The following is a 24,860-nucleotide window of genomic DNA, read 5'->3' as shown; positions in this document are numbered from 1 at the left end:
ACATGCTAAAGATTTGAAGATGGCTAGACTAATTTATCTAGGTAAAATCTTAGCGATTAATTTTATAGGTAGTGTATTTTTAAGAACCAAATTATATGTCTAGAGTTTCTTTTCTGACAGATTATTCTTATATAATCCTCTGCAATAATAAATCAGGGGGTCTGGACTGGGTTATGATTATTTGGGCTTAGTCCACAGATAGTTTTTTGAGTTTTTTAACGGGCCAAGCTTGTTGAATAAAAATCCCTTTTTCGAACTTTTTAATCCAAGATAGAACTTCCATGATCCAATTGGACCCATCCCATATATTTTTTCTGGTGGAGCCCAAAAAATAATATCTCGCCTAGATAGTCGGCATAAATAGTACCTTCTCTGAAAGCTTGCTATCCGAACATGCCGATCGTGGCTAGAGCAGTCCTCGGACCGAGCAAACCAGCCAACAGATGTGAGGTGTACAAGCTCTGTCTTCGCAACGTATTTGCGAACTGGACAGAGTCCACCTCTACAATGATGCGTCTACACCTAAGTTCCTAAGACAGCTCTAAGCCTGCCCTGGGGCCCGAAAGTTTAGCCAAAATCGCTTTCCCCATCCCCCCTTTTGAGTGAAGCTGCCTAACCATGATCCATCGGTGTCATATATGAGGTTGCGCGCTCTCGCAATTCCAGGATTGCCTCGAGATGCCCCATTGATATTCCACAAAATTCATTCATCAGGAGGATGCATCCATCTAGTCCATCGCCTTCCGGGTTGGCTTGCAAAGGACTTGATCATTTTATTGGGTTAGTGGATTCAACCCTCGAAAATCTCTTTATCCTTGCAAGACCACAAGAGCCAACATGTTGGAAACATGATAGGAATAGTCAAACCACAGTTATTCTTAGTGCGAACTATTAGACGGCGAAGAGAATTCCAGAAACGAAAATGTTTTCTGTATCCTGACTTTTTCTTAAGTCCAAAACATAGAAGTTACGAAACAAACTTAAAAGAGAAGAAACATTAGGAGTGCGTTTGGATTGAGGGTTGAGTTGAGTTGAATTTTGGTTTTAATTGATTTGTAATGATTGTATTGTTGAATTATGAGAAAAAATACGAAAAAGTAATAAATAATTGAGAGAAAATAATGATTAAGTATTGATTGTGTTGTTGAATTGTGAAAAAGTAATGAATAGTTGATAGAATTTAATATTAAAAATTAAATTGAATAGTTAAAAATATTTAAAAAATATAAAAAATAATGATTGTGATATTGAATTGAAGATAAATGGAATGGAGTGGAGTTGAGTTGAACATTGTTTACAAAACAAACATACTCGTATTTTTTACTAGACATAACTCTTAATGAGCCTGGTTGCATGATAAATCTTTCATCTTCTGACACAACACCCCACTTCGAACATAAGCTGCCGTTGCTCCCATATTTTTATGTGCTGGATCTTGCATGTGTAAGTTGTAACTCATAGATGACTTCATTCGGATGTGGCAAGTCGTCCTAGATCATACCGTAACTTGAACCTAAAGTTATCGGGAATGACTTGAGCTAAACTCAATGAAACATGCTAAGCTTGAATTAACAGAAACAATGTGATCCGAGGTTAATGATTAATTAGTTCACTTGTTGCTTGTAATCTTTTGGCATCGATACTTCAACCTATATACGAAGCATATAGCAGAGCATGATAACAACAGCCTAATGAAACAAGATAATGCTCTGTCCCAAATCAAAAACCCCCCTGCAAAAATAAATTAGGGGAAAAAAAGAAAACAGCAAAGCCAAAAGGGAATCTAAAGATCCTTGATTTCTCGCTATCTGGTACGTAGATTTTCTCTGCTGCAGATGAGACTGAGAAGTCGCTTTAAGGCCCCAGATAAATTTAATCACAGATGGCTTCTCATTGTACCTTCCAAGGATTTGAAAGGCAAACAGGGACAATGCAAGACCAAAGTGAAAGAAGGAAAGATGACATTTGAGTCAAAAGTTTTTCGATTTTATTTCTCATCAATAAAACTTTTATACATACTCTTATTTCGATTTTGTATCTCTTTATTAATTTATAAGCCTATCTTCTAATAAAAAATCGAAAAAAAAAAGAATAAATGAGATGGGCATATACAAGAACCAGAAAACCTGTCAGGAAGTGACAAAAAGTTTGAACTTGGAGTGACCCTCAATTTGGGGGACTGAAGCGAGAAGAAACAAGTTTTCTCGCATGAAAAAGGCCTCGTGAGGCATTAATAATTATGTAATTTTTCAATTAGAGTAAAGACTCATTAGTCTAACACTATAAAATAGAAATTTGAACAGCTAGAAATATAATTCTATATGAAAAAGATGAAAGAAGTTTATATGAAATTTGAGTGTTACTACTTATTAATTTGAATTTTTAAGTGGAAATAAGTCCGAAACCATATAAGCTCAACGTAAATTCAATATGGTATGAGAGCTCAGGTTACGCGTATGCGTGCTCATTTGCACCCACACCACATCGAGATCAATATATCCGAGTGTAGCCAAGAGTACGCCTCGTGTAAGTCCCCCCTCGCTTGCTCATGGAAGATGAGCCCGACTCAAGTTTAGTTGGCAGGAGAGTATTTAAGAACACGTGACAACGTGTAGGCAGAAATACACGTTGAGTACCGCCGCTTGTTAGTTTGAACTTTTAAAATGGAATTGGTCACGGGCTAGTATGAGTCCAATAAAAATTCAATACTAACATATAATAAAATAACACTATCAATCCAAGCATATAGATCAAATATGAAATCTCTTAATTATTAAGTGGACCGCTACATTATATTTTCTTTCTCAATAATTTAGTGTAACTTAATTCATAAATAAATAAATTATATATAATATTGCATAATCCATAAACATAAATTAATAAAGAGAGGTAAAAAAAAAAAGGAACCTCGTTCAACGTGCCCCTTGTTTGCAGGGTAAATACTCGATGAAACTCTATGCACGATCTGCTATCGACTTTTCCAGATATACTATATATAGGCTGTGAATAGAATGATGACAAATCGGATTGAGATTGACAGTTAACTTCAGTGTTGGGAATGCATGTTACCTTCTGACACTGATGAGATTTATTCAGAGAAGTCTGTGTTCTTAGGAGAATCGTTAAGTAATAAAATGAATTGTTTATGATTCATTGAGGTTTAAAAACCATTAAAAAAATCAACGAAATTGGTTCAAGTGGTTCGATATTTATTCCGCTTAAATAAGGTTTCGAGTTCGAATCCTTGTAAATATAGAAAATTCAAGCTGTGAGAGTTTTATCCCTTAGTGGGCTGACACTCGACTGTATTAATCGAAATCCAATTAAGTTTTCGAATATAAAGGTTAACACCAAAAAAAATTAAAAAAATCAAATTTCATGAGGGAATCAGCTACTAAGCTTCAATTTAGAATGTCAATTCTCGTAAATGTGCTGAACTAAACTCACCTAAATGGCCAAGTTCTCGGCTCCGGAAGAATTTAGATTAGATTTTATGTTCAAGAAATCCTAGTCGTTAGACCAAGAAAGAAGTATAATATGGTAAGTAATTTTCATGATAGGACTTGGATTTGGGGAGTATGATGAAGAATAAATGTTTTTTTTTTCTCAAATGGTAATGAAGATTTTTCATTGATATCCAAACGGATATAACAGTCTACTACAAAAGCGAATACAAGAGAAAATACCTAAGCATAAATTATAAGAACATGATACGATGGTTGACCCACCAGACAAATTATAAAGGGAAATAAATGTGAAAATCACATTGAGTAAGAACATTATAATTGTAGTAAGTCTTTTGAAATCAATAATTCCCTCAATCTAATCCATTAATCCACGGCGAATTTCTATCTCCGATTATGGTTGCCTTGAGTCGATATTTGAGCGCAGACTCTCATTACAGATCACATTCCCCTAAATAGAAACCAATTAACCTAACCCTAAATAGACAAATCCCAAGACAGTCAAACCAAAATAGTCAAACTAAAGAAATTAATGCCCTGTTTGGATTTCCAAACAAAAAATTTTAACTTTTAACTCAACATACTACACAATAAAAACACACATTTTCCAAGTCAAAAATTTTAACTTTAACTTTAACTCAACACACTACACAACAAAAATACACGTTTCCCAAGTCAAATTTATAATAACATCTCATTTGTTATTTTCCACAATCAAAATCAAAATCAAAATCAAAATCAAAGTTACTTTAACTCTGAATCCAAACGCACCATAAAACACTCGAGCAGCTAAACGTTCTTGATTGGTCAAAACCAGTGACTGTCTTGAACGGTTCAAACCAATGAACATCACCAGGGGAGCTGAGACTTATCCAAAATCATTTAACAAAAAGGCAAGCCACAAAAAAGATTGATTTGGATCGGCGGGAGGCATAATCAGTCTAGCTGGGAGTGTAATCCTAATTGTGATGGGTGGGGATATTATCGCTAAAAAAAGAGTGGCGGGAAGATCGTATGTAAGAAGTTGCCACAGGAGGAAAGGAGAGATATAACGGCAGATAAATGAAGAGATTGCCCCAGCTCTATTAGTAGGATCGACTTGAAACATGCTGACTTGACCCTAATTAGTCGACGTGAAGCAAACTGAACCGTCTCGAACCCGCGCCAACCCAATCCTGGCAGACCCCGAGAATAAATGTTATGAGTCATTGGATGTTGACGTCCACATGACTCATCATTTCAGCATATATAGTATGGTTGTAATAGCGCACGCTTCCTCTTTAACTGGCAAATTCTAAATTCGTTTATTACCAATGAAACTTTTCATATCTCTTTATTTTTCTTCCCCATAATTAAACTCATGAGACTTCTTATAATAAGATAAAAATCTGTCACCGAATATCCATAGTCATGGATAGCTTGTCGGTGCTGTGTCGGTGACACTCTAGACCGAGATCTATCGATACGGCCTAGATTTACCGCGGCATTGTGCATACACGCGGTATTGGTGTCAAAGGCACGATGGGTAGGTTTGATCGTGGGAGGGGAAAAAAGGACCGACTTTTGCGCACCCTTGACATTTCCAAACAAAGCCTATACCCTTTTTTCCTCTCTCACACTTCTCTTTTAAACAAGAAGAGAACAAGCAGAGGAAAAGATAAAAAGGAAAGAGGAGAAGAAGACATTTGTCTCTTCCTGTCCGAAAACACAACATAAGAAGGAAGCAAGGTATGGGCTGCCACCAACGGCCACAACCGACGGGTCGGTCGATGATTGTGGCAGTGTTCGTGCTCACTCTGTTAGTGGCCTCCGGGGGACAGGCAGGGGGCGCGGCGAACCCGGGTCGGTCCAAGAGTCCGCTGAAGCCCGCTGCTGCTACTACGACGGAGAAGCTCCGGCGGAGGCGCTTGCCGGCATTCGACCCTTACTTCTCGAGCAAACGGAGAGTCCCGAACGCTTCGGATCCTCTCCACAACCGGTGAAGTAAGACCCCAAGTACAAAATCTATATATCTACAGATCAAAAGATTTGGTTGACTATGTTTTGTGCATTTTTGTCAACTCTTAACGCGGAAATGAAGACTTCTGCTGGCACTTTGTTAGGACTTTGGAGACCTCTCGTCTCCTCTTTTTATCTCCTGTCGCTCTTCCTTTTAGGAACTTCTTGAATCAAATATGTGCAAAGTGAAGATATATATGAGTATATTTCTAGTTATAAATAAATCTATATGCAGTCGTATCCTCCCTGCTTGGTCCGTCAATCAATCATTGGTCCATATGTGTATTGCTGCAGCCTCATGATGCATTTGATCCATGTACCCTGTGAACGGTACTGTAACATGCCGTATAATTGGGAGGATTCGATAACCTCGACTTGGTTTGTCTGTGTCATAGCATCTCTATCTCGAGCAACGATCGGACACTCTTGAGCATAATTTAAGTCAGCCGGAGGAGCTGCAATCGGTCATCATCTTCCATTCTTTCAATTAAACTTAAGACTGCCCATTCAAGTGGTATCACATGCTATAACTCACTCAAACATCCAACAAGTTTGGGCCTCCCATCCATTTACCTTTCATTAAATAAAATTTTAGTCAAATTTCAATTCCTGGTAATTTAAATTAATTTTCATTCCACTAATACTTGACTTTTTATTTTTTTATAAGAGAGACTCAATAGTTTAATATAAAAAATAAAAAAATATAATAAACAATCACGATAGTTTTATTATGAAAATCGAATCTAAAATTTTTAAACTACCAGGTGAGAATGTACTAGTGCCACGGTAGCTGTACTCTCTTTCTCACCACCCCTACTTAACTTTATAGAAGAATAACAAAAATGATAATCGGAATTTCCAGCGTATGGGTGATGAGGAATAAATTAGCAAGAGAAAGATGGAATCAACAAATTGAAGGAACAAATAAATAATATAATAATTAAACAACAATACTTACTGAAAAAACATTAAACAATAATAAATTTTGAAAAAAGAAAAGGGCAAGTGTTATCATTCCTTGGTTGAACTGTCGGAGCCCTGAGGAGCAAAGAGTGTGCTCAGGTGCCTCGAGAAGGAAATGGCAACGGCGAGCCGCTTTGACCGTTGAATCAGTACGGTCGAATAGTATATAGTCTATGTACTTGGATCTCGAGGTTGGGTAACTCTCTCGCTTATGACTTGGGACTAGTTCGACTTATGTCAAATTTTCATTCTTTATGTACTTATGAGGAGTATCGGAATCTTTATGTAGATGCTATTACGGATTACTATTATTATGCATTATCAAGAAAAAAAAAAAAGCTTTGTTGGATGTAATGTTACTGCTTTGTACTATAGATAATGCAATCCGTAAACTAGAATTGATTGTAATTACACAAATTCAATTCGTCTTATGGTGTTTCAGTGTAGCCAGCGCTTGCATACATCTTGTTCGAGCTGTGATGAATTTAATGGGGAAGGGTTTGGACTTATGAGAGGAGCTGTGATATCGAGGTTGGCACAGTAGGTAACAATTTCCGACCTAGCTGTGCAAATTTTCCTAGAAAAATGGAAATAGGCCATGTCAATGCTTGTTAGACAAAATGGTTGTGTCTATTAAGGTTAAAATGCCATCAAAGATTGCATTGCGCAGGCCATACGTTATTACGATGTCCATACAATACTAGCACCATGGATATATATATATATATATATATATAAATATTTGCTAAGTACCACGGAAATAATATTTGAGAAAGGTTGAAAATTATGAGGCAGTTAAAAAGGAAAACATAATCGGAGATCTCATTATTGCCGATTTGCATGTGAAGACTCGATTGGTCACTAAAGACGACGACAGCAGCTCATGGGAAAATGCATTTACTTTAAATATCTAAATCCCAGGCTCAGCGGAATACGACTTAATTAGTGCTGTCGTAGTGGTTCTCGTTCTGAAAAAAAAAGATGATGTTTTATCGCACGCATTGAAGAGGATTTATGGGGAAAATGGAAGGAGAACAAAATCTCAAAAATATTAATGGTGCGTTTGGTTTCAGTGTTAAAATAACTTTAATTTTGATTGTGGAAAATAACAAATGATTGTGTGGTGTGTTGAGTTAAAGTTAAAGCTAAAATTTTTTACTTGAAAAATGTGTATTTTTATTATGTAGTGTGTTGAGTTAAAGTTAAAGTTAAAATTTTTGTGATTTTAACTGCGAAATCAATCGGAGCATAATATGCTAATAAAGTGTTTGGTTCATTCTAGAGATTAGGAAAAGGATAAAAAAGGAAAACGACCAATATGTCCAATGATTCAATATTTTAATTTTTTTTAAAATAATCTTATATTAGGATATAAATCTTCATTATAATCGAAAAAATTAAATAAAAATAATTTCGAAAATTGAAAAAAGGAAACTACCATAGAAGAACAAAGCTAAACGGAAAGGGGTGGTGGTGAGAAAGGGAGTGTAGTGCAGTAGCTAATACTCTCGTCTGGTAATCTAAAATTTTTTAATTCGATTTACTTTTTATTTTGTTGTATTTTTATTGTAACCGAAAAAAAAAAGAAGTAACGGTGGTCGCTCAATGCCTGGGACCACCCCCTGAAATCATGCCGCCTCTCACTTTTTTCCTCTCTATACCCAAGTAACCCAATGGCGGTTTCTGCAATTAGATGTAAGAGCAACGGTATTTCAGTCATTCTGAGTAAGAAATAATCCTATTCAGGGGTAAGCCCACCCTATCAGCGGGATCAGCTGTTTAATGATTATATTCGATTCGATCAAATCCCTATCTTGCAAACATGCTGGACCACAAACCTCTCCTTATAATCTCAAAATCCGGTGCGAGGTAATCATGGAAGTTTTCAGCCGATAATTTAGCTTGTTGGGCCTTCTCTTGGGCCAGTTGTTCATTTTGGGTGGTTGTGAAGTTCTTATATGATTGATAAGTCATTGCTCATGCTCATTCAGTTCGAAAACAACAAGTTTTCAGTAGTCTCTGTCTATCTATTGAGTCGGTATTCGGCCCGGAGCATGGGATCATCCACATATGATATGTATCGAATATGTATTTCAGGATCGTTGATCAATAATTGAACGCTGCCATAGAGCTGTAGGACAATGGAAGCAGATCGGGCTGCTAAAGCTTATGTACGTCACGCTCGAGTTACCATGAATGTAATGTTTAGGCGACTCATCATCACCCAACCGCACAATTTTCTAAAATAAATTTCCATGTTAATGTCCTGTTCTCGGTTCCTTTGTTCTGGGCAAAGGTTTACTTTTACATCAGCACACATCATGAAATTATAGTTTGGGTAGGGCAAGATCTATGAAAGTCATTGCACCATATATGCAAGTAAATTACTTAAATTTTGTAATAAAGTAGTTCTATATTAAGTAAATTACACGTGTTTTGAGTAAATTAGACGTATTTTGATAAATTAGTTGGGATAAATTACTTATGGTGTGTTTAGTTTTAGAGTTAAGTAGAATTGAGTTTTGATTTTAATTTGGTTGTAATGATCGTGTTGTTGAATTATGAGAAAAAGTGTGAAAAAGTAATGAATAATTGAGAGAATGTAATAATTGTGTTGTTGAATTTTGAAAAAAGTAATGAATAGTTAAAAGAAAGTAATAATTAGTTAAGAAAACATAATGATTGTATTGTCGAATTGAAAATAAGTGGAGTAGAGTTAAAATTGGTTTGTGAAACCAAACGAGGTGTTAAATTCTTAGTAAATTACTTACATTTGAAGTAAAATGCGCGGTTTTCGAAGAATGTTTACTTATAATGCCATTACAAAAGGATTTTAAGATAATTTTACTTAAACATTTAGTAAACTACTTGAATGCACCATGTACGTCATCACTTCTGGTGATTGTAGCGTTAGAATCTCCCTTTAGATAGGCAAAGGCAAATATAGAACTGATGTGCACATATGGAAGATTGCAAAAAAGATGGGTTTGATGATGAAATTTCCATGGTGCAATCACATTGGATGACCAATTATATATCTTAAAAAAAGGAAAATTTAAATAACGGGCAGGAGTCCACGCAACGATCCCGAAAAGGGATTGTACCATTCACCCGACGATAATGCACAATGACATTTTCTGTTTAATTAACCATTCAAAACAACACGCAAGTGAAAAAAATTAATTACTTTCATTAAATTTTTCGATCCACTAATTTTTAAAATTTTGACCTGAAAATCACAATGTTTACCTCTGTTTTCTTAATCTATCAATCCGTTAATTATGTAGTCAAAACTGCTGACGTAGTAATTAACAGTGCTGATGTGGCAGACAGTTGCATATGTGGATGGCATGTCACAAACTTTTTAACTTAAAAAATCATATAATTTACTTTTTTTCCTCATTTATCAAAATATCAAGGGGTTTTTACTTAAAATGGCCCATAGTTTGTCCGTTTTGTCAAATCTATCATATGCTTTTTTTTTTGTCAAATCTATCCCATGATTTACTTTTTGCATCAAATCTATCCCGGCGTTATCTTTTCCGTTAACATCTAACGGCCGTGCTGATGTGGCACGTGGAGAGATAGTGGGCCACACTTGCCACGTAGGCGCCACGTCAGCACGGCCGTTAGATGTTGACGGAAAAGATAACGCCAGGATAGATTTGATGCAAAAAGTAAACCATGGGATAGATTTGACAAAAAAAAAAGCATATGATAGATTTGACAAAACGGACAAACCATGAGCCATTTTAGGTAAATACCCCAAATATCAATAACTTTTTCTTCATCTACAAAAATATCAATAACTTTAAAAAATCACATAATTTGCTTATGTTCCCTTATCTACCAAAGTATGACTTCTTTCAAAAATCACATTTAATAAAATATGACTTCCTCTGTCAAGCATCTTCACTTCAACTTCCTCTACTGAAACCTCCAAGCTTCTCAAAAATTAGATTAAGTAAGATAGATCCATCAATCTATCTTATCCGATTTAGATTGGCTGCCATCTGGTTTTGAATTTTTCCAAAAAAATTGTATTTTCTTTTACTTGTAGTATTTAATTAATGCCATTAACGGTGAGTTGACGGCAAGGGCCAAATTGGTGGATATAAGACTAACATCCGGCATGTATTTGATGGTCATGAAACGTGGGGGACGAAATTGATGGCCGGTTCAAACATTAGGGACTAAAGTGTTAGTTTACTCTCTCTTTTTCTTTTTATTTTAATAATGAAATATCTGCATGCAATTACGTAGTCCAAAACGACCCTAGATAATTTCCACCGAAAAACGAGACGTTGTAATTTACAAGTATCCTGCATATGATGCCAAATATGATGCCAATAATTTCATCATCGATATTTCCATATCGGAGGAAACAGATAAGGATTTGTAGATAAATGAACGAGTTGCCATTTTATCTTGAAACGCAGCAAGACTCTCCACGCATCATAGCTCTAGTCTTTGTGGATTTGTCATAGCTAGCTTTCGTTCTCATCAGAAATGCAGTCCACCTGGGCTTATCTAATCTTCGGACTGAATTATGCTAATTTTACGATTCAATAGCCATACGGTTGCGTATATGAAAGGTCCTTTAGAATCAATCAACAATGCTACAGCCTCAAATCTTGGCGCAGTTTTTTGAAATTGTCAATCTAATGAAAAGCACGATACACGCGGGATAATCGATTGAAAATTCAGCTAAAATTATCTGATCGATGTGCAGGATAATATTCCTTTTTCTAGTACTGATCTCATTCTAGATGCTACATATTTCCTTTTCCTCATTTATTAATCATATACAATGAACTTGAACTTCTATCACAGGAATAATTTTAACTGTGTATTATAACATTGGCGTTGACGTAGATTCAATTAATATCAGTTAATTCAGATGAAATCAACTTCTCGGTAGCTAATAGTCTGGCGGCATGTGATGAACTAATCAAAATTGATCATGTTGGTTATCGATGGGCTTACCTGCTTGTCCAGGGACGGATGTTGGGTTTGGATTTGGGGGACGATAGTATATGTATGCTTAAATCGATACTCGGGCGCCATAAGTTAATTTACTAAGTGATATATATATTGGACGCAGATAATGCTAGTTGCCGGGACGGACACCTCCGCCACCACTGTGGAGTGGGTGATGGCTCTTTTCCTCAACCACCCGGAAGCACTGGCCGAGGTGCAAATCGAGATAGATTCCGTCGTGGGGCACGACCGTCTGGTGGAGGATTCTGACCTCCAGAACCTCACTTACCTCCAGAGCGTCTCATCACTGAAACACTTCGACTCTATCCACCAGCCTCGCTCCCACTTCCTCATGAATCCTCTGAGGATGCCACTGTTTGTGGCTTCCACGTGCCGAGAAGCACGATGCTGCTAGTCAATTCATGGAGCATTCACAGAGAACCCGAGCTATGGGAAGATCTAGACAGATTCGTGCCGGAGAGATTCGGACACGGTAGGCGTGAATATAAAGGGTATAAGTCGATCCCTTTTGGGGTTGGAAGGCGGGCTTGCCCTGGGCCTGGGGCTACGCTCGGGAGATTGGTCGTGGGGTTGATTGTGGGAGCATTGATACAGTGCTTCAAGTGGCAGAGGTTCGGGGTGGAGGAGATTGACATGGCGGAGGGGAGTGGGTGTACCATGCCTCCGGCGACGCCCGTGGAGGCTCTATGCAAGCCTCGTGAAAAAAATGATGCAGTTTCTAGCCAATTTACAAGTCCATGATGAAGTGGGTGGTTGATTAATAATAATTTGCTATCGGAGTGGCATCCGCGAGAAAGAAATAAAATGTTATACATGTATGTAGCCTGTACATTAGGGCCGTGAAGTGCGAACCAAATAAATGGAGATGTCATGGAAGTACTTCTTGACCAGAGTCGAATAAATACTTTTATCCCTAATCCATCTATCAAAGAAACTAACCTCAGAAGTCTCTGTGCGATCAAATGCAGTCTTTTATGTATGTGAAATTGTGAATTTACCTCACTGCATGTTTAATAAGTCGAATAGTATGGACTAGCCACTGAAGATATGAATGCCCCAATCCTATGTTCTAGAATTAGGATGCTATGCCAAAACGCGCAAGCAATGCAAAGTTTGAAAGTTAACTTCTCAAGTTGATTCGAAGTGCAGAAAGGCATGTTGTCCCTTTAAGTGGGCTGTCCTTTTGCGACTTCCATTGATGTTTTGATATGAGATGTGTTTCTTCATTAACCGAACAGATGCCTATCTCTATCTGAACTCGCGGAAGCATCGAATTGAGTTAAAAGAGGAACTAATCTGATGCTGCTTGGCTTCAAGTCGGGACGAGTACATGCAACTAAACCGGATCAAACTCAAATCATTTTGAAGTTCTTCAGTTTTACTATGTCCTAGCGCATGATCGATAAATGAATTTCCTAGCATTTGACTTCGTACTACTGAAAAATTTAGTTGCACGTTTGAAAAAGTCAAGAGAATATTTGCCTAACTGATTTAGATTGATCCTTCTTAGTTGAGACCACAAGTAAAAATGATATTGCAATAAATTAACAAGCTAATATTTCCATTTAAAGAATTGAATAGTGTAACATAGGATGATCTTTTATCGATGCCGAATAAAAAACTGGATCCCTTATCCAGCCCCTTTCGTTTTCTTTTGTATTTGGATTTCTCCTTGTTTTCCATTCTTTTTTGGACTGGATTTAGTAGACTAATTAAAAATTAGTCTAAACATCGGGTCTAAAAATTTTTTTTGTCCAAATTAGAATGGTAGGTAGAATTCGGTTCGTAATTGCAATTTAGACGAAGACATCCGTTAAATCTGGGCATACATTGTCACTTGCAAAAGGGAGAATTTATTAGTTTATCTTAGCCTACACTCAGAATAAAACAAAACTCCAGAGCGAAAATGTCAGAACATAAAAATATGTCTGCTATTAATTTCTTCTTATCCAGAAGAAACGCATGTCGATCCATCTCCACTAGTTGACAACAGTCAATGTTCTAATACCAGTCAATTTTCTACCATTACATCCATTCATTCATTGTCACTTGAGAATGACTCTGAAGAATAGTGTCTCTACAAGAATCCACTATTTCTTACACATGAAAACAATCTCACGGAACAATGCGGCGCAATGAGACGAACCAAAGGTCAACAAAATAATCGACTATTCTTTGAGTCATCAGCTGGCTAATTTATGAGGTTACATTGGCTTCCATCGTAATAAAGTTTTTGAAGTGTGTATATATGACAAGATAATAGAAACAATATTTAATGTATAATAGTGGGTTTTTGCTTTGGCGGCCCGGCTTTCAAGTTTTCTTGGCTGTACATGGGGTCGTATCGAAACTTTTGACAAGGATAGTTCTTCTTGCGCTATATATAGGACTAATGCACCATTTGCCTTATCCAGCCCCTTTCGTTTTCTTTTGTATTTGGATTTCTCCTTGTTTTCCATTCTTTTTTGGACTGGATTTAGTAGACTAATTAAATATTACTCTAAACATCGCGTCTAAAATTTTTTTTGGGTCCAAATTGGAATGGTAGGTAGAATTCGGTTCGTAATTGCAATTTAGACGAAGACATCTGTTAAATCTGGGCATACATTATCACTTGCAGAGAGGAGAATTTATTAGCTTATCTTAGCCTACACTCAGAGTAAAACAAAACTCCAGAGCGAAAATGTCAGAACATAGAAATATCTCCGCTGTCAATTCCTTCTGACCCAGAAGAAACGCTAACCCGACTTCATGTCGATCCATCTCCACTAGTTGACAACAGTCACTGTTCTAGTACCAGTCAGTTTTCTACCATTACATCCAAACATCCATTCATTCATCGTCACTTGAGAATGACTCTGAAGAATAGTGTCTCTACAAGGAATCCACTATTTCTTACGCATGAAAACAATCTCATGGAATAATGCGGCACGGTGAGACGAACCAAAGGTCGACAAAATAATCTACTATTCTTCGAGTCATCGGCTGGCTAATTTATGAGGTTACATTGGCTTCCATCATAAAGAAGTAGGGCCATCTGAAAGCTTGGGAAGGAAAATACAGAAATGATTTTGGTGGGGGGTGGGGGGAAGGAAGTTCCTATCAGAGTTATACAGTGTCAGGAAACTAATAGTTACGCAGCAGGAATTCAATGCAGCAGTTCGGAAGAACCGTGTAATAGTAGAGGAGACTCATCATAAACTGAAACTGTTAATTTTGACGTAGGGGAAGAAACTCGGAATCACTAATAAGTTTTTTGAAGTGTGTATATATGACGAGATAATAGAAACAAGATTTAATGTATAATAGTGAGTTTTTGCCTTGGCGGCCGGGCTTTCTAGTTTTCTTGGCTGTACATGCGGTCGTATCGAAACGTTTCACAAGGATAGTTCTTCTTGCGCTATATATAGGACTAATGCGCCATTTCACAAGTGGTTGAAATCGAAAACACTATTTAATTCCACGGTGAGCTGAACATAGTATTGATTTTTGGCAGAACTGATCACACCATTCCGGACTTCCAGTGCAGTGTTTTAGGTTGATCCTTTGCTTCTCCCAATAAAGGTGGTAATAACATCTACTCTAATCTCAACGTAGGGTCGGAATTTTCCGTTCTTAAATTTCCATCAATAAAGCATTGAGATGGAAATTCCGTCTAAAACTATGTCTCAAATACTTCCGTTCCAAAGCCGTAAAAAACTCCGTCTTTATCTAAGACGGAACAAATTCCATCTCAATTTGTCTGTCCCTATAACTTAGATTTCTAGTAGTGTCATCATAAGCAGTTTCGAGACTTTTAATAGTGTGTTTGGTTTAGAGTTGAGTTTATGTGAGTTTTAATTTTAATTGGTTTGTAATGATTGTGATGTTGAATTATGAGAAAAAGTGTGAAAAAGTAATGATTGTATTGTTAAATTATAGAAAAAGTAATGAATAGTTGAGATAATTTATTATTAAAAATAGAATTGAATGGTTAAAAAAATTGAAGAAAAATGAAAAAATAATAATTGTGTTGTTAACTTTTATTGTGTAGTCAGTAAAATTAAAATTATAGTTAAAATCTTAAAATCAGATTACGAAATCAAACGGGTTAGAAACTCAGCAACTCCATTAAACTGCTCCATCCAGCGATCAAATTCGTAATTACATTCCATAAGAAAATTTCGCCCTCATTTAATACTCAAGACTATTAAAATAGAAATTCAGGATCTCTTGATTTCCCTTGTTTCAAGTTTCGAGGAACTTCATCCTCGGGATTTGTTACTTTAACTTGAAAAGTTCAATCCTAAAAAAATTTATTGGAATCGTCATAATCTTCTGACTAGGTCATATACCAGTTCATTCTTTTATCATTGGTTGAGATGCCTCTAAAGAGCACTACATCTACTGAGAACCCGTCATTTCTTATCTGAGAAGGACATCGTACAATAATGGGGCATTACTGGACAATTCAAAGGTGGAGAAATAGATAGCACTATATTTACTGAGAACCCTCCATTTCTTATATGAGAAGAACCTCGTACAATAATAGGGTATTACTGGACAATTCAAAGATGGAGAAATAGAGTAGTCTTCAACTCGCGAGTCATCAGCTAGCTAGGAATTAATTATACATGTATTATTGAGCTTATATTAATTTCCAAGCATCTGAAACTGACTTAATAGCATCTGCACAGGAAGTAAAAGTTTGGGAAGGGAAAAACAGGGAAAGGATGAACGAAAATTTCCTACCAGAGCGATACAGCGGGAGGGAGGGAACTAGTCATGCAGCATCTATGTCGGCGAGCAAATGATGAGAAGATTGTAGATGCAGCAGTCCATAGGAACTGTGTACGAGACGAAGAAACGTCGTAAGAAACAACGACAAGTATGCCGTCAATATCAACAAACCTTCGTAAAGACAAAGACAATTGAAAATCTCCATGTACATATCATTCTTCTTCTAACCCATCAGAAAAGTAGCTCCTTTTGGTTTTTTGGATAATAATCCAACTTTACTCAACTCAATTCCATTCATTCTCAAATTCAACAATATAATCATTATTATTTTGTCTTTTTTTTCATTTAATAATAATTTATCATTCATATTTTTTCCTAATTATTTTTATAATCAATTTAATAATAAATTTATCATATATTTTCACCTCTATATATACATACATATATATGTTCTCACACATCAATATATTTATTAACACTTATAATCATTGCACAAAATCAAATTGAGTTGGATCATAATCCAACTTGAAAACCAAACACAAGCTAAGTCACTTCGGACTTGTGATTACCAAGAAATATATTTGAAGAAAAAAACATTTTTTTTAGCTCTTAGTGTGCTTTAATGAATTTAGAGCTCATAAATGCAAAAATTAAATTTGCATGTGCTTTCCCAGTCGGGAAAATTATTCTAGGATACAATTGCACCCCTAAAAGAATTAGTCCGAAGAATAATACATTATTTGAAAAGAATGTGTGATCTCTTTACATCTATTTAAAGGCGAAGATTTGATCTTCAAATTTCAAAGGTGGATATTAAAAAAAAAAGTATAGTTTTGTTCACCTAAAAAAAAATTATACCTGAGATCTAATTTAAAGAGTTTAACGGTGGTGAAAATGTATACTATAGTAGATATATATGCATGATACATTTTTGTCGAGTCTAATTATATCTGAACGCACTTTTGCATCAAAGTAATTACCTATTCTGATAGAATTTACAGTAATTAAATTTATTCATCGTATGATGACAAAAATTTCACCATCAACATGGCGTATTAAAAGAAACACATAAGATTAGGATATGTATATAAAAAAGTGAGTGGCGATTTAATTATGAATTACGGGAAGACTTCGGGGCATAACTCTAGCTTTTGTGCGTGGACTTGTCATAACTGGCTTGCTTTATCACAAAATCTAGTCCACCTGGGCTAGTCTAAACTTCGGACTAATTTCACATATTTTATGATTCAGATACCATATGATTGCATGTCATTCGAAAAGAACGTGGTATGACCAGATATTCTGTTGAAAATTATGCAGAAATGTGATCTAATTTTTTAAAGAATCTGATCAAAAACTTTGAAATCCAAGCCAAGCTGAAACTATGATTATATATAGACGACACATGAATAGATTTGAATGAGAGAAAAAATGGAGGAAAGTAACACGTACCAAGTGCCTGCAGTCTTGTTGTTCGTCTCCTTCTTCTTCCTTGTCTACGGCTTCTTCTTCCTGCGAAAGCATGCAAACCCTAAAAACCTTCCACCCGGCCCACCATCTCTTCCTATCATAGGCCACCTCCACCTTCTCAAAGAGCCCATCCACCGAAGCTTACAGGAGCTCACAAGCACGTACGGCCGTACCTTCCTCCTCAGGATCGGGTACCGCAAGGTTCTCGTGATCTCCTCAGCGTCCGCGGTCCAGGAGTGCTTCATGAAGTACGATATTGTCTTTGCGGACAGGCCCAGGATGCTTGTCATGGAGATCCTCAACTATGACAAAACCACAGTGGCTTTTTCCCCGTACGGGGCATACTGGCGGAATCTCCGGCGGCTCCTGGCTATCGAGATCTTCTCCACCAAGTCGCTTGCTGCACTCTCCAGTATCTGGCAGGAGGAGGCTCGCATTTGGGTGAAGGAGTTGTTCGAGAAATCGGGAAAGGAGATGTTTATTGTTAGGCTGAGAAGCAAGTTGATCGATCTTTCTTTCAATGTCATGATGATGGTTCTCGTAGGAAAGAGGTATACATTAATTCTTTTCAACCATACATGACTAATTACTGGATATAGAGTAAATTTACAAATCTTATCAATATATCTCTATATGAAATATTTTCTGTGATAATTATCTTTGTGAATTATTAAAGGTATTATGGAAAAGAGGATGATGTTGTTTCGGAAGAAGGTCGAGAGATCAAGGAGATGATGAGGGAGCTCGGGGAGCTCCACGGGAGCACAGCGAATTTAGGTGATTATATTCCTATATTAGAGACGATGGATTTCCTAGGAGTCAAGAAGCGAATGGTGAAGGGCAGGAACAAGATCGATAGCTTCTTGCAGCACCTTGTGGACGCGAACCGCTGCAAGATAATAGAGTCAGCTGTTCCATCCGTGGACAATAACACCTCAGGTTCCTAGGAAGTGTGATCTAGTACAAAGCAATTATTTAACTTTTCTGCAATTGCTATTTCTTGGACATGTATCGGCATTTCGTGACTCCTGATGTGCAAATTCTTAAAATTATTATAGGTGAAACTAGCACGAGAACGACATGCTTGCTCAATCGGATGTTGTTGCTTCAACAAACTGAGCCGGAGTTTTACATCGACAGAACTATCAAAGGTGTTTTGCAGGTAAACAGGTCCCTTTTTGTCCTAAGACACATGCCAATTCCTTTTTTTTATTATTATTATTAGATACTATTTCTTTTTTCTTAATTATTTATATATCAATCATAGTTAACTTCTACCGCAATAACAATTTTCAATATATCTTATTACAACATTGGGCCCTGACGTAGATCCAATCAAGATTAATTCATCGCGATAAAATTGTCTTGTAGCCAGCTTATCTTTTGGCGGCATGTGTTGAACTAAGTTGGATAGATCATATTAGCCTTAGATACAGATGGGCAAGTATTAGTGCATTAAAAACTTCATTTTTCTACGTAATTCCTACATAAGTTCTTCTATCATGAATGATCATCCCAAGTCACTGGCCAAAAAGAAGGTCCTACCCCAAGTCAATAAGCAATATATGCTAGGTGAAAATAGAAAAAAAAAAAAAAACCTAAAAATATTTGTGGTGCAATCATTTTTTTTTGCAAGATCACTTTTTGCATTGTTAAATTGTAGTTGGCAATCAGTTAAAAAATAATTAATTAATCATCCCACAATTGAAAATATAATTCTACCCTAAAATGATTGCATTATGAAACTTCTAGTGAACTACACTTTATTTCTCTAATACGAGTTTTCTTCTTCTTCTTTTTTTCTTTTTTTTTCTAATTGGAACTTTAACGAGAGTTTTGGGTTCCACACTAATTAAAGGTAAGTTCTTCGGTCATTAATGGTCACTTCAAGTCAACTTAACGTTCGAGGAAAATAATCGAAGGTAGAAATCAAAAAAAGAGTTTTTAAGGAGAACAAACATCCAAGACGATGATGATATACTTACACTGAATTAATAAAAGAACTTTACCATCAAGTAAGAGGTTTTCTATGACATCCCGACTTTTATTGATTAATGATATAATTTTTAATTTTAAGAAGATAAGTCTTAAACTTGGCTTTCCTTGTGTTAAATTTTCCTTCACCCTTCCCTTTCCCCAGGGGCCACTCGATTTCATCCCTTCCACCGCCATAACTTTTCGGGTGTTTAAATCCGTAAGCTTTCCTTCCATTATCATTTCACTCCTCGGCCATAACAGAGAGATTGGGAGAGTTTGAGCAGCAGAGAAAGAAAAGTGAGAGAAAAATGTGAGAAAAATTCTAAAAAATAGAAAACGTTTGATTTTTGATGTTTAAAGTTCGGGACTTGTCAAGTTGAGTAATCTATTTCCAAATTGGTATCTTTATTGTGATTATAATAAATTTATTAGAACTGCATTATCATGGTCATATCAGTGTCACGAATCATGCATGTATTTTTATAAGAAATTACGATATTTGGAAATGAGTAGTGAGGTTTCGAGATGTGGAATCGAGATTGATAAAAGTTGGTGGCTCATGAGGCGCTCTAAGCCAACCGTAAATAGGAAAGAATTGCCTAGAGCAGAGAGGCTGCAAGTGTGAAGCCATCACTGTGGTCGGGAGCTAGGAAGACACAGGGAAAATCTGAGTTCTAGAGGTTTCGGAGATATTTTTATGATATTACTGAACTCGTGTTATAATCTGACTAGTTTAGGATGTGGTTATTTACTATGCGATTAGATGTTTTCACATAATTGTTAGAAAATAACAATATGTAATAAATAAATGCAAAGTCATGAGACTAGGCAACCTCAATCATATCTTTGATAAATATTTTAAATTATTCCTCGTGATGAGGACTTATATCTATCTATCAAGGTGCCAAAATTTACCCTGTCAGCTTCGGACCTCAGGCTTTTCCACACACCGACAAATAAATAAATAGATAATCAAGAATACAGAACTTCCAATAATATTTCTAAATTATCAGAAATTTGACATAATCATTGGGTAGTGTGGGTGGTGCTGCGTCCCACTAAGTTACCCCCTTGCACTTTATTATCACAAAACCCCCCTTCCTAGCTTAGTCCTGGCCACATAATCTACCATGGTAAAAAAAAAAATGATTCACCACCATTCGATACTTCCTTTTTTATTATAGCAAAATCTTAAATTTGAGCTTTAAAATGAAAAAAAAAAAATCTATAGTTAGAAGAGTTTTACTCCTTAAGGTTAATTATGTCACATGGCCTAACGTTGACATTTATCATTAGATTCATACAACCTTTTTTTTTATTGATGTATCTTAACGTTAATAGTTTAGTTTCAAATCTATCCCGCCGTAAAACTTTCATCTATTTTTGACAGAATGCTGATGTGGCCCGTTACGTGGAGAGTGTGTGGGTTTCAAATCTATCCCAACCTTTTAATATTTTTTCATTTTTATCCCAACCTTTTTGTTTTTTCTCAATTTTATCCCAATTTTTTCATAATTTCTCAAATTTATCGCAACCTTTTGGGATAATATTGAAAAAACACTAAAAGATTGAGAAAAAACAAAAAGGTTGGGATAAACGTCAGCATTTCCGTTAAAACTGGACGCGAGTTTTACGACGGGATAGATTTGAAACCAAACTATTAACGTTATGATAGCTCAGGAAAAAAATCGAGGTTGGGGTAGATCTAAGAATGAGTGTTAATATTAGGCTATATGGTGTAATTTCCCCTATTTCTTAGTGGGATCGTACCTACTTCATTCAAGACCTATTAGATTTTTAAATATAAGATAGCCAGTGCAAACTAATAAAAGAAAAATGATTTCTTTTTTCGATTAAAATGAAGGTTCATGAGTCTAATATAAAGAAATAAAAATTCTAATATCTAATAAAGAAGCACGGTGGTCCCACTGAGTATCAAACTAAAATCTCTTGATTACCGGGCTTCGCCGTGCTGCTGTTACACCCTCTTTTTAATGAATTGTTTTTATTAATCATCTACTTTTTTCTGCTCTGACTCTAGTAATTAAAATTCCTTAGAATATGTATGCTTGTATTCATCTTATGAATTCACGGCCATATACAAGTGAGTTTACTAGGCAATATTTATTTGGGTGCAGACAATGTTACTCGCCGGGACGGACACCTCTGCCACCACCGTGGAGTGGGTAATGGCCCTTCTCCTCAACCACCCGGACGTACTGGCCAAGGCAAAAATCGAGATAGATTCTGCGGTCGGGTGCAACCGTCTGGTGGAGGACGCGGACCTCCCAAACCTCCCGTACCTCCAGAATGTCATCACTGAAACACTTAGACTCTACCCGCCAGTCCCCCTCCTACTTCCACATGAGTCCTCCGAGGACACCACCGTTTGCGGTTTCCACGTGCCGAGAAGCACGATGCTGCTAGTCAATGCTTGGAGCATTCACAGAGACCCCGAGCTATGGGAAGATCCGGAGAGATTCGTGCCAGAGAGATTCGAACATGGGAGCCGTGAAAGTGGCTACGAAGGGCATAAGTGGATCCCTTTTGGGGTCGGAAGGAGGGCATGCCCTGGGGCGACGTTCGGGAGACGAGTCGTGGGGTTGGTTGTGGGATCATTGATACAGTGCTTTGAGTGGCAGAGGGTCGGGCAGGAGGAGGTTGACCTGGCGGAGGGGTTTGGGCTCACCATGCCTCCGGCCACGCCCGTGGAGGCTCTATGCAAGCCTCGAGAAACCATGACGCAGTTTCTAGCCAAGTTACAAGTCAATGATGAGGTAGCTGGTTGACTCATAATTTCAATGCGAATATAAATGGGAGTGGCACTTGAGAGAAGGAAATAAAATGTTATATCTGTTGCTTTTATAAGGCCGAGGACCAAATAAATAGGGACGCTATGCACTTTGTGATCAGCATAGTCAAATAAATAGATATTAGTTTTAGTCGATAAAATGACAACAAATATCGTGGTTTCATAATAATGTAATAAATAAATAAAGGTGTGTAAAGATGTATGCGTCGTTTATATGTATTTCCTTATGTCAATCAGTTATCGAAATGATACTGGATAATCTTGCGCAAATAAAGTTTTATGGACAATGTCCTTCTTTTTTCGACGTGTATCCTAATTTTTGGAAGTCCAACGAGCCCCTACTTATTCAAATTAAGTCGGGTCGGCCCACTAAAAAATAAATCTCTCAATCAATTATTTCATTTATTTACAAGACTCGAACTTGATATCTTACTTAAAGGAAATGTGTGACAAACCACTTGAATCAACATTTAATGGTATGATCTTATTTTGTTTGTAATTTGTTCAACAATGAAGTTGTTATACCATATTTCCCTCTCAGTTTAGAAGATTCATAGATTTTCTTTATAATAATAATAAAAAAAAGTTTAGATGTCAAAATATCACTTCGAACTGGTATTTATATATACATAAATATTTAAAAAGACTTTTTAATTTGAAAATTTAACTAGAGTTTTGATGAATTTATAATTCATAACTGTGAAAGTATATGTGTTGTTGCTACTTAAGAAAATTATAATATACAATTGTTTGAAATGAATGTAAGATTTTCACCAAGAAAAAAGGAAAAAAATGAAGAAATTTTTTAATTTAATCTTAAAATTTTAGCGGTGAAAATTTCAAAAAATTTTATGGCTCACTTATATATTATAATTTTAAGATTTTAATGAAGAAATTTCAAAAGGATAATAAGTTCATGGCCGAGGCTATTTCTTTTTGGGTTCCTATAAGTCAAGTATAATGAAATTAAAATTTTAATAGTTAATAAATAGGTACTGATAGTCCCACTGAATATCGCACCTGCAATCTCTTGGTTACCATGCGAGGGCCGACACCACTGTGGTATACCATCTTTTGATTGGCTAGGGCTATTTCCATCCTTATAGCTAATAGCCTACCTAGCACACTCCATTTATAGTTCATGATACTGAGGGCTTGTTTGATTTGTGGATGGAATTTTAGAATCATAATTCTAACTTAATTCTACCCACAACAAAACAAAATAACTCATACAAATTCAAAGAATAGACCCCATTTATACCACTTTTTTTCACAACAAAACAAAATAATTCATACAAAGTCAAAGGGTGGATCTCATTTATACCACTATTTTTCAAAATCAAAATCTGATTTTAAAATTATACTATGAAACCAAACGCAGCATAAAGTTTTCCTAATGGTACATCAGTAACCATAATTTATATGAATAGATCCTTCAAATCATCCTGTCAATTCTCATCTCTCTCTTTTTTTTTCAAATAACACAGATCAAACCATGCATTCCTTATTGATGAAGCTTCTATTTCATAAATAATTAGAATTAGTAACAATGTAAGATTTGTATTAATTATGACTGAAAATATAATAGGATATTCTAAAGAATGCTTCAGGAATAACATTTTACTAAGGTTTGAAACAAAGGTATGAATAAATTTTACCATTTATTATCGGTAAACATATAAGCGGATATCATGTAAATATCTAATAGAATATTTAATATTATTTTTATTATAAAATAATTTTTTCTTTCAGCTACTTGTTTTGCTTTAGTTAGTGCCTACTTCGATTATATTTTGTTTTGGTCAGTTGCTTCGATCATATGTTTTGCTTTAGGAATTATATAATTCCTAATGAAAAAGTTTTCTCACATTTACTAAAAGAAAATGGAAAAACATAAAAGTTTTAAAGATTTTTTTCATCTCAACGCTACTGAAAGCAAAGCTGTAATCTTATCTAATCCAATTTATATCTTCAATCATTCTTAAACTAAACATAAACAAATATTATTACTATTGAGAGAGTTTTTTTTTCTTGATTATATTAGCTAATAAGGGAGTGAAATAGCCCCAAGCCTAAGTTTATTTCCTATTCACCCAAATGATAATTGTTAACCCTTATTAGCTATGTTTGTTAAGGGGAATATCAAGAATTTTAAGTTAAAAGAACTATATTGTTTCTTCTATATTGACCTATTAGCAAAAGAATTTAAGAGCAGGTAAACTGCGAATATTCGCCATCCCAAACTTCTTTAAATAGGTATTGTCACCGCCTGCCCATGAGTGGTGCAAAATTTTCTTCTTTTCCCTTTCCCTACTTCTTCCCTCAATCCAAACAGACTATAAGTAAGAGCGTCGACCTAACAATTCAAAATTGTCTTTGCTCGTAGTTTAAAAAGCTTATCGGATGCCCAGAAATAGAGCAAGACAGGATAACAATTTATCCTATGATAATTGTTA

At 36.0% G+C, this 24,860-nt stretch overlaps 2 protein-coding genes across 3 annotated transcripts; both read left to right on the top strand.

Moving 5' to 3' along the window:
* The first annotated feature begins 11,532 nt into the window (after nucleotides 1-11,532).
* LOC116214517 (cytochrome P450 81Q32-like) lies at nucleotides 11,533-12,167 on the top strand. The gene is made up of 2 exons (XM_031549915.1): nucleotides 11,533-11,780; nucleotides 11,843-12,167. The coding sequence occupies exons 1-2, from the start codon at nucleotides 11,533-11,535 to the stop codon at nucleotides 12,165-12,167; spliced, it is 573 nt and encodes a 190-aa protein (XP_031405775.1).
* Nucleotides 12,168-17,302: 5,135 nt separating this feature from the next.
* LOC116215430 (cytochrome P450 81Q32-like) lies at nucleotides 17,303-22,706 on the top strand. 2 transcript variants are annotated; one of them, XM_031551139.1, is made up of 5 exons: nucleotides 17,303-18,166; nucleotides 18,292-18,554; nucleotides 18,674-18,777; nucleotides 19,756-19,809; nucleotides 21,731-22,706. In XM_031551139.1, the coding sequence occupies exons 1-5, from the start codon at nucleotides 17,565-17,567 to the stop codon at nucleotides 22,379-22,381; spliced, it is 1,674 nt and encodes a 557-aa protein (XP_031406999.1). In that variant the 5' UTR covers nucleotides 17,303-17,564; the 3' UTR covers nucleotides 22,382-22,706. The 2 variants fall into 2 exon arrangements, with proteins under 2 accessions (XP_031406999.1, XP_031407000.1); XM_031551140.1 differs by lacking the exon at nucleotides 19,756-19,809 and having other exon boundaries at nucleotides 17,311-18,166; nucleotides 21,731-22,703.
* Nucleotides 22,707-24,860: the final 2,154 nt, after the last annotated feature.

This window comes from Punica granatum, chromosome 7 (genome assembly GCF_007655135.1).
Source record: "Punica granatum isolate Tunisia-2019 chromosome 7, ASM765513v2, whole genome shotgun sequence".
Lineage (NCBI taxonomy): Eukaryota > Viridiplantae > Streptophyta > Magnoliopsida > Myrtales > Lythraceae > Punica > Punica granatum.
The sequence above is the reverse complement of the archived record's forward strand: the minus strand, read 5'-3'. Positions and strand labels throughout refer to the sequence as shown.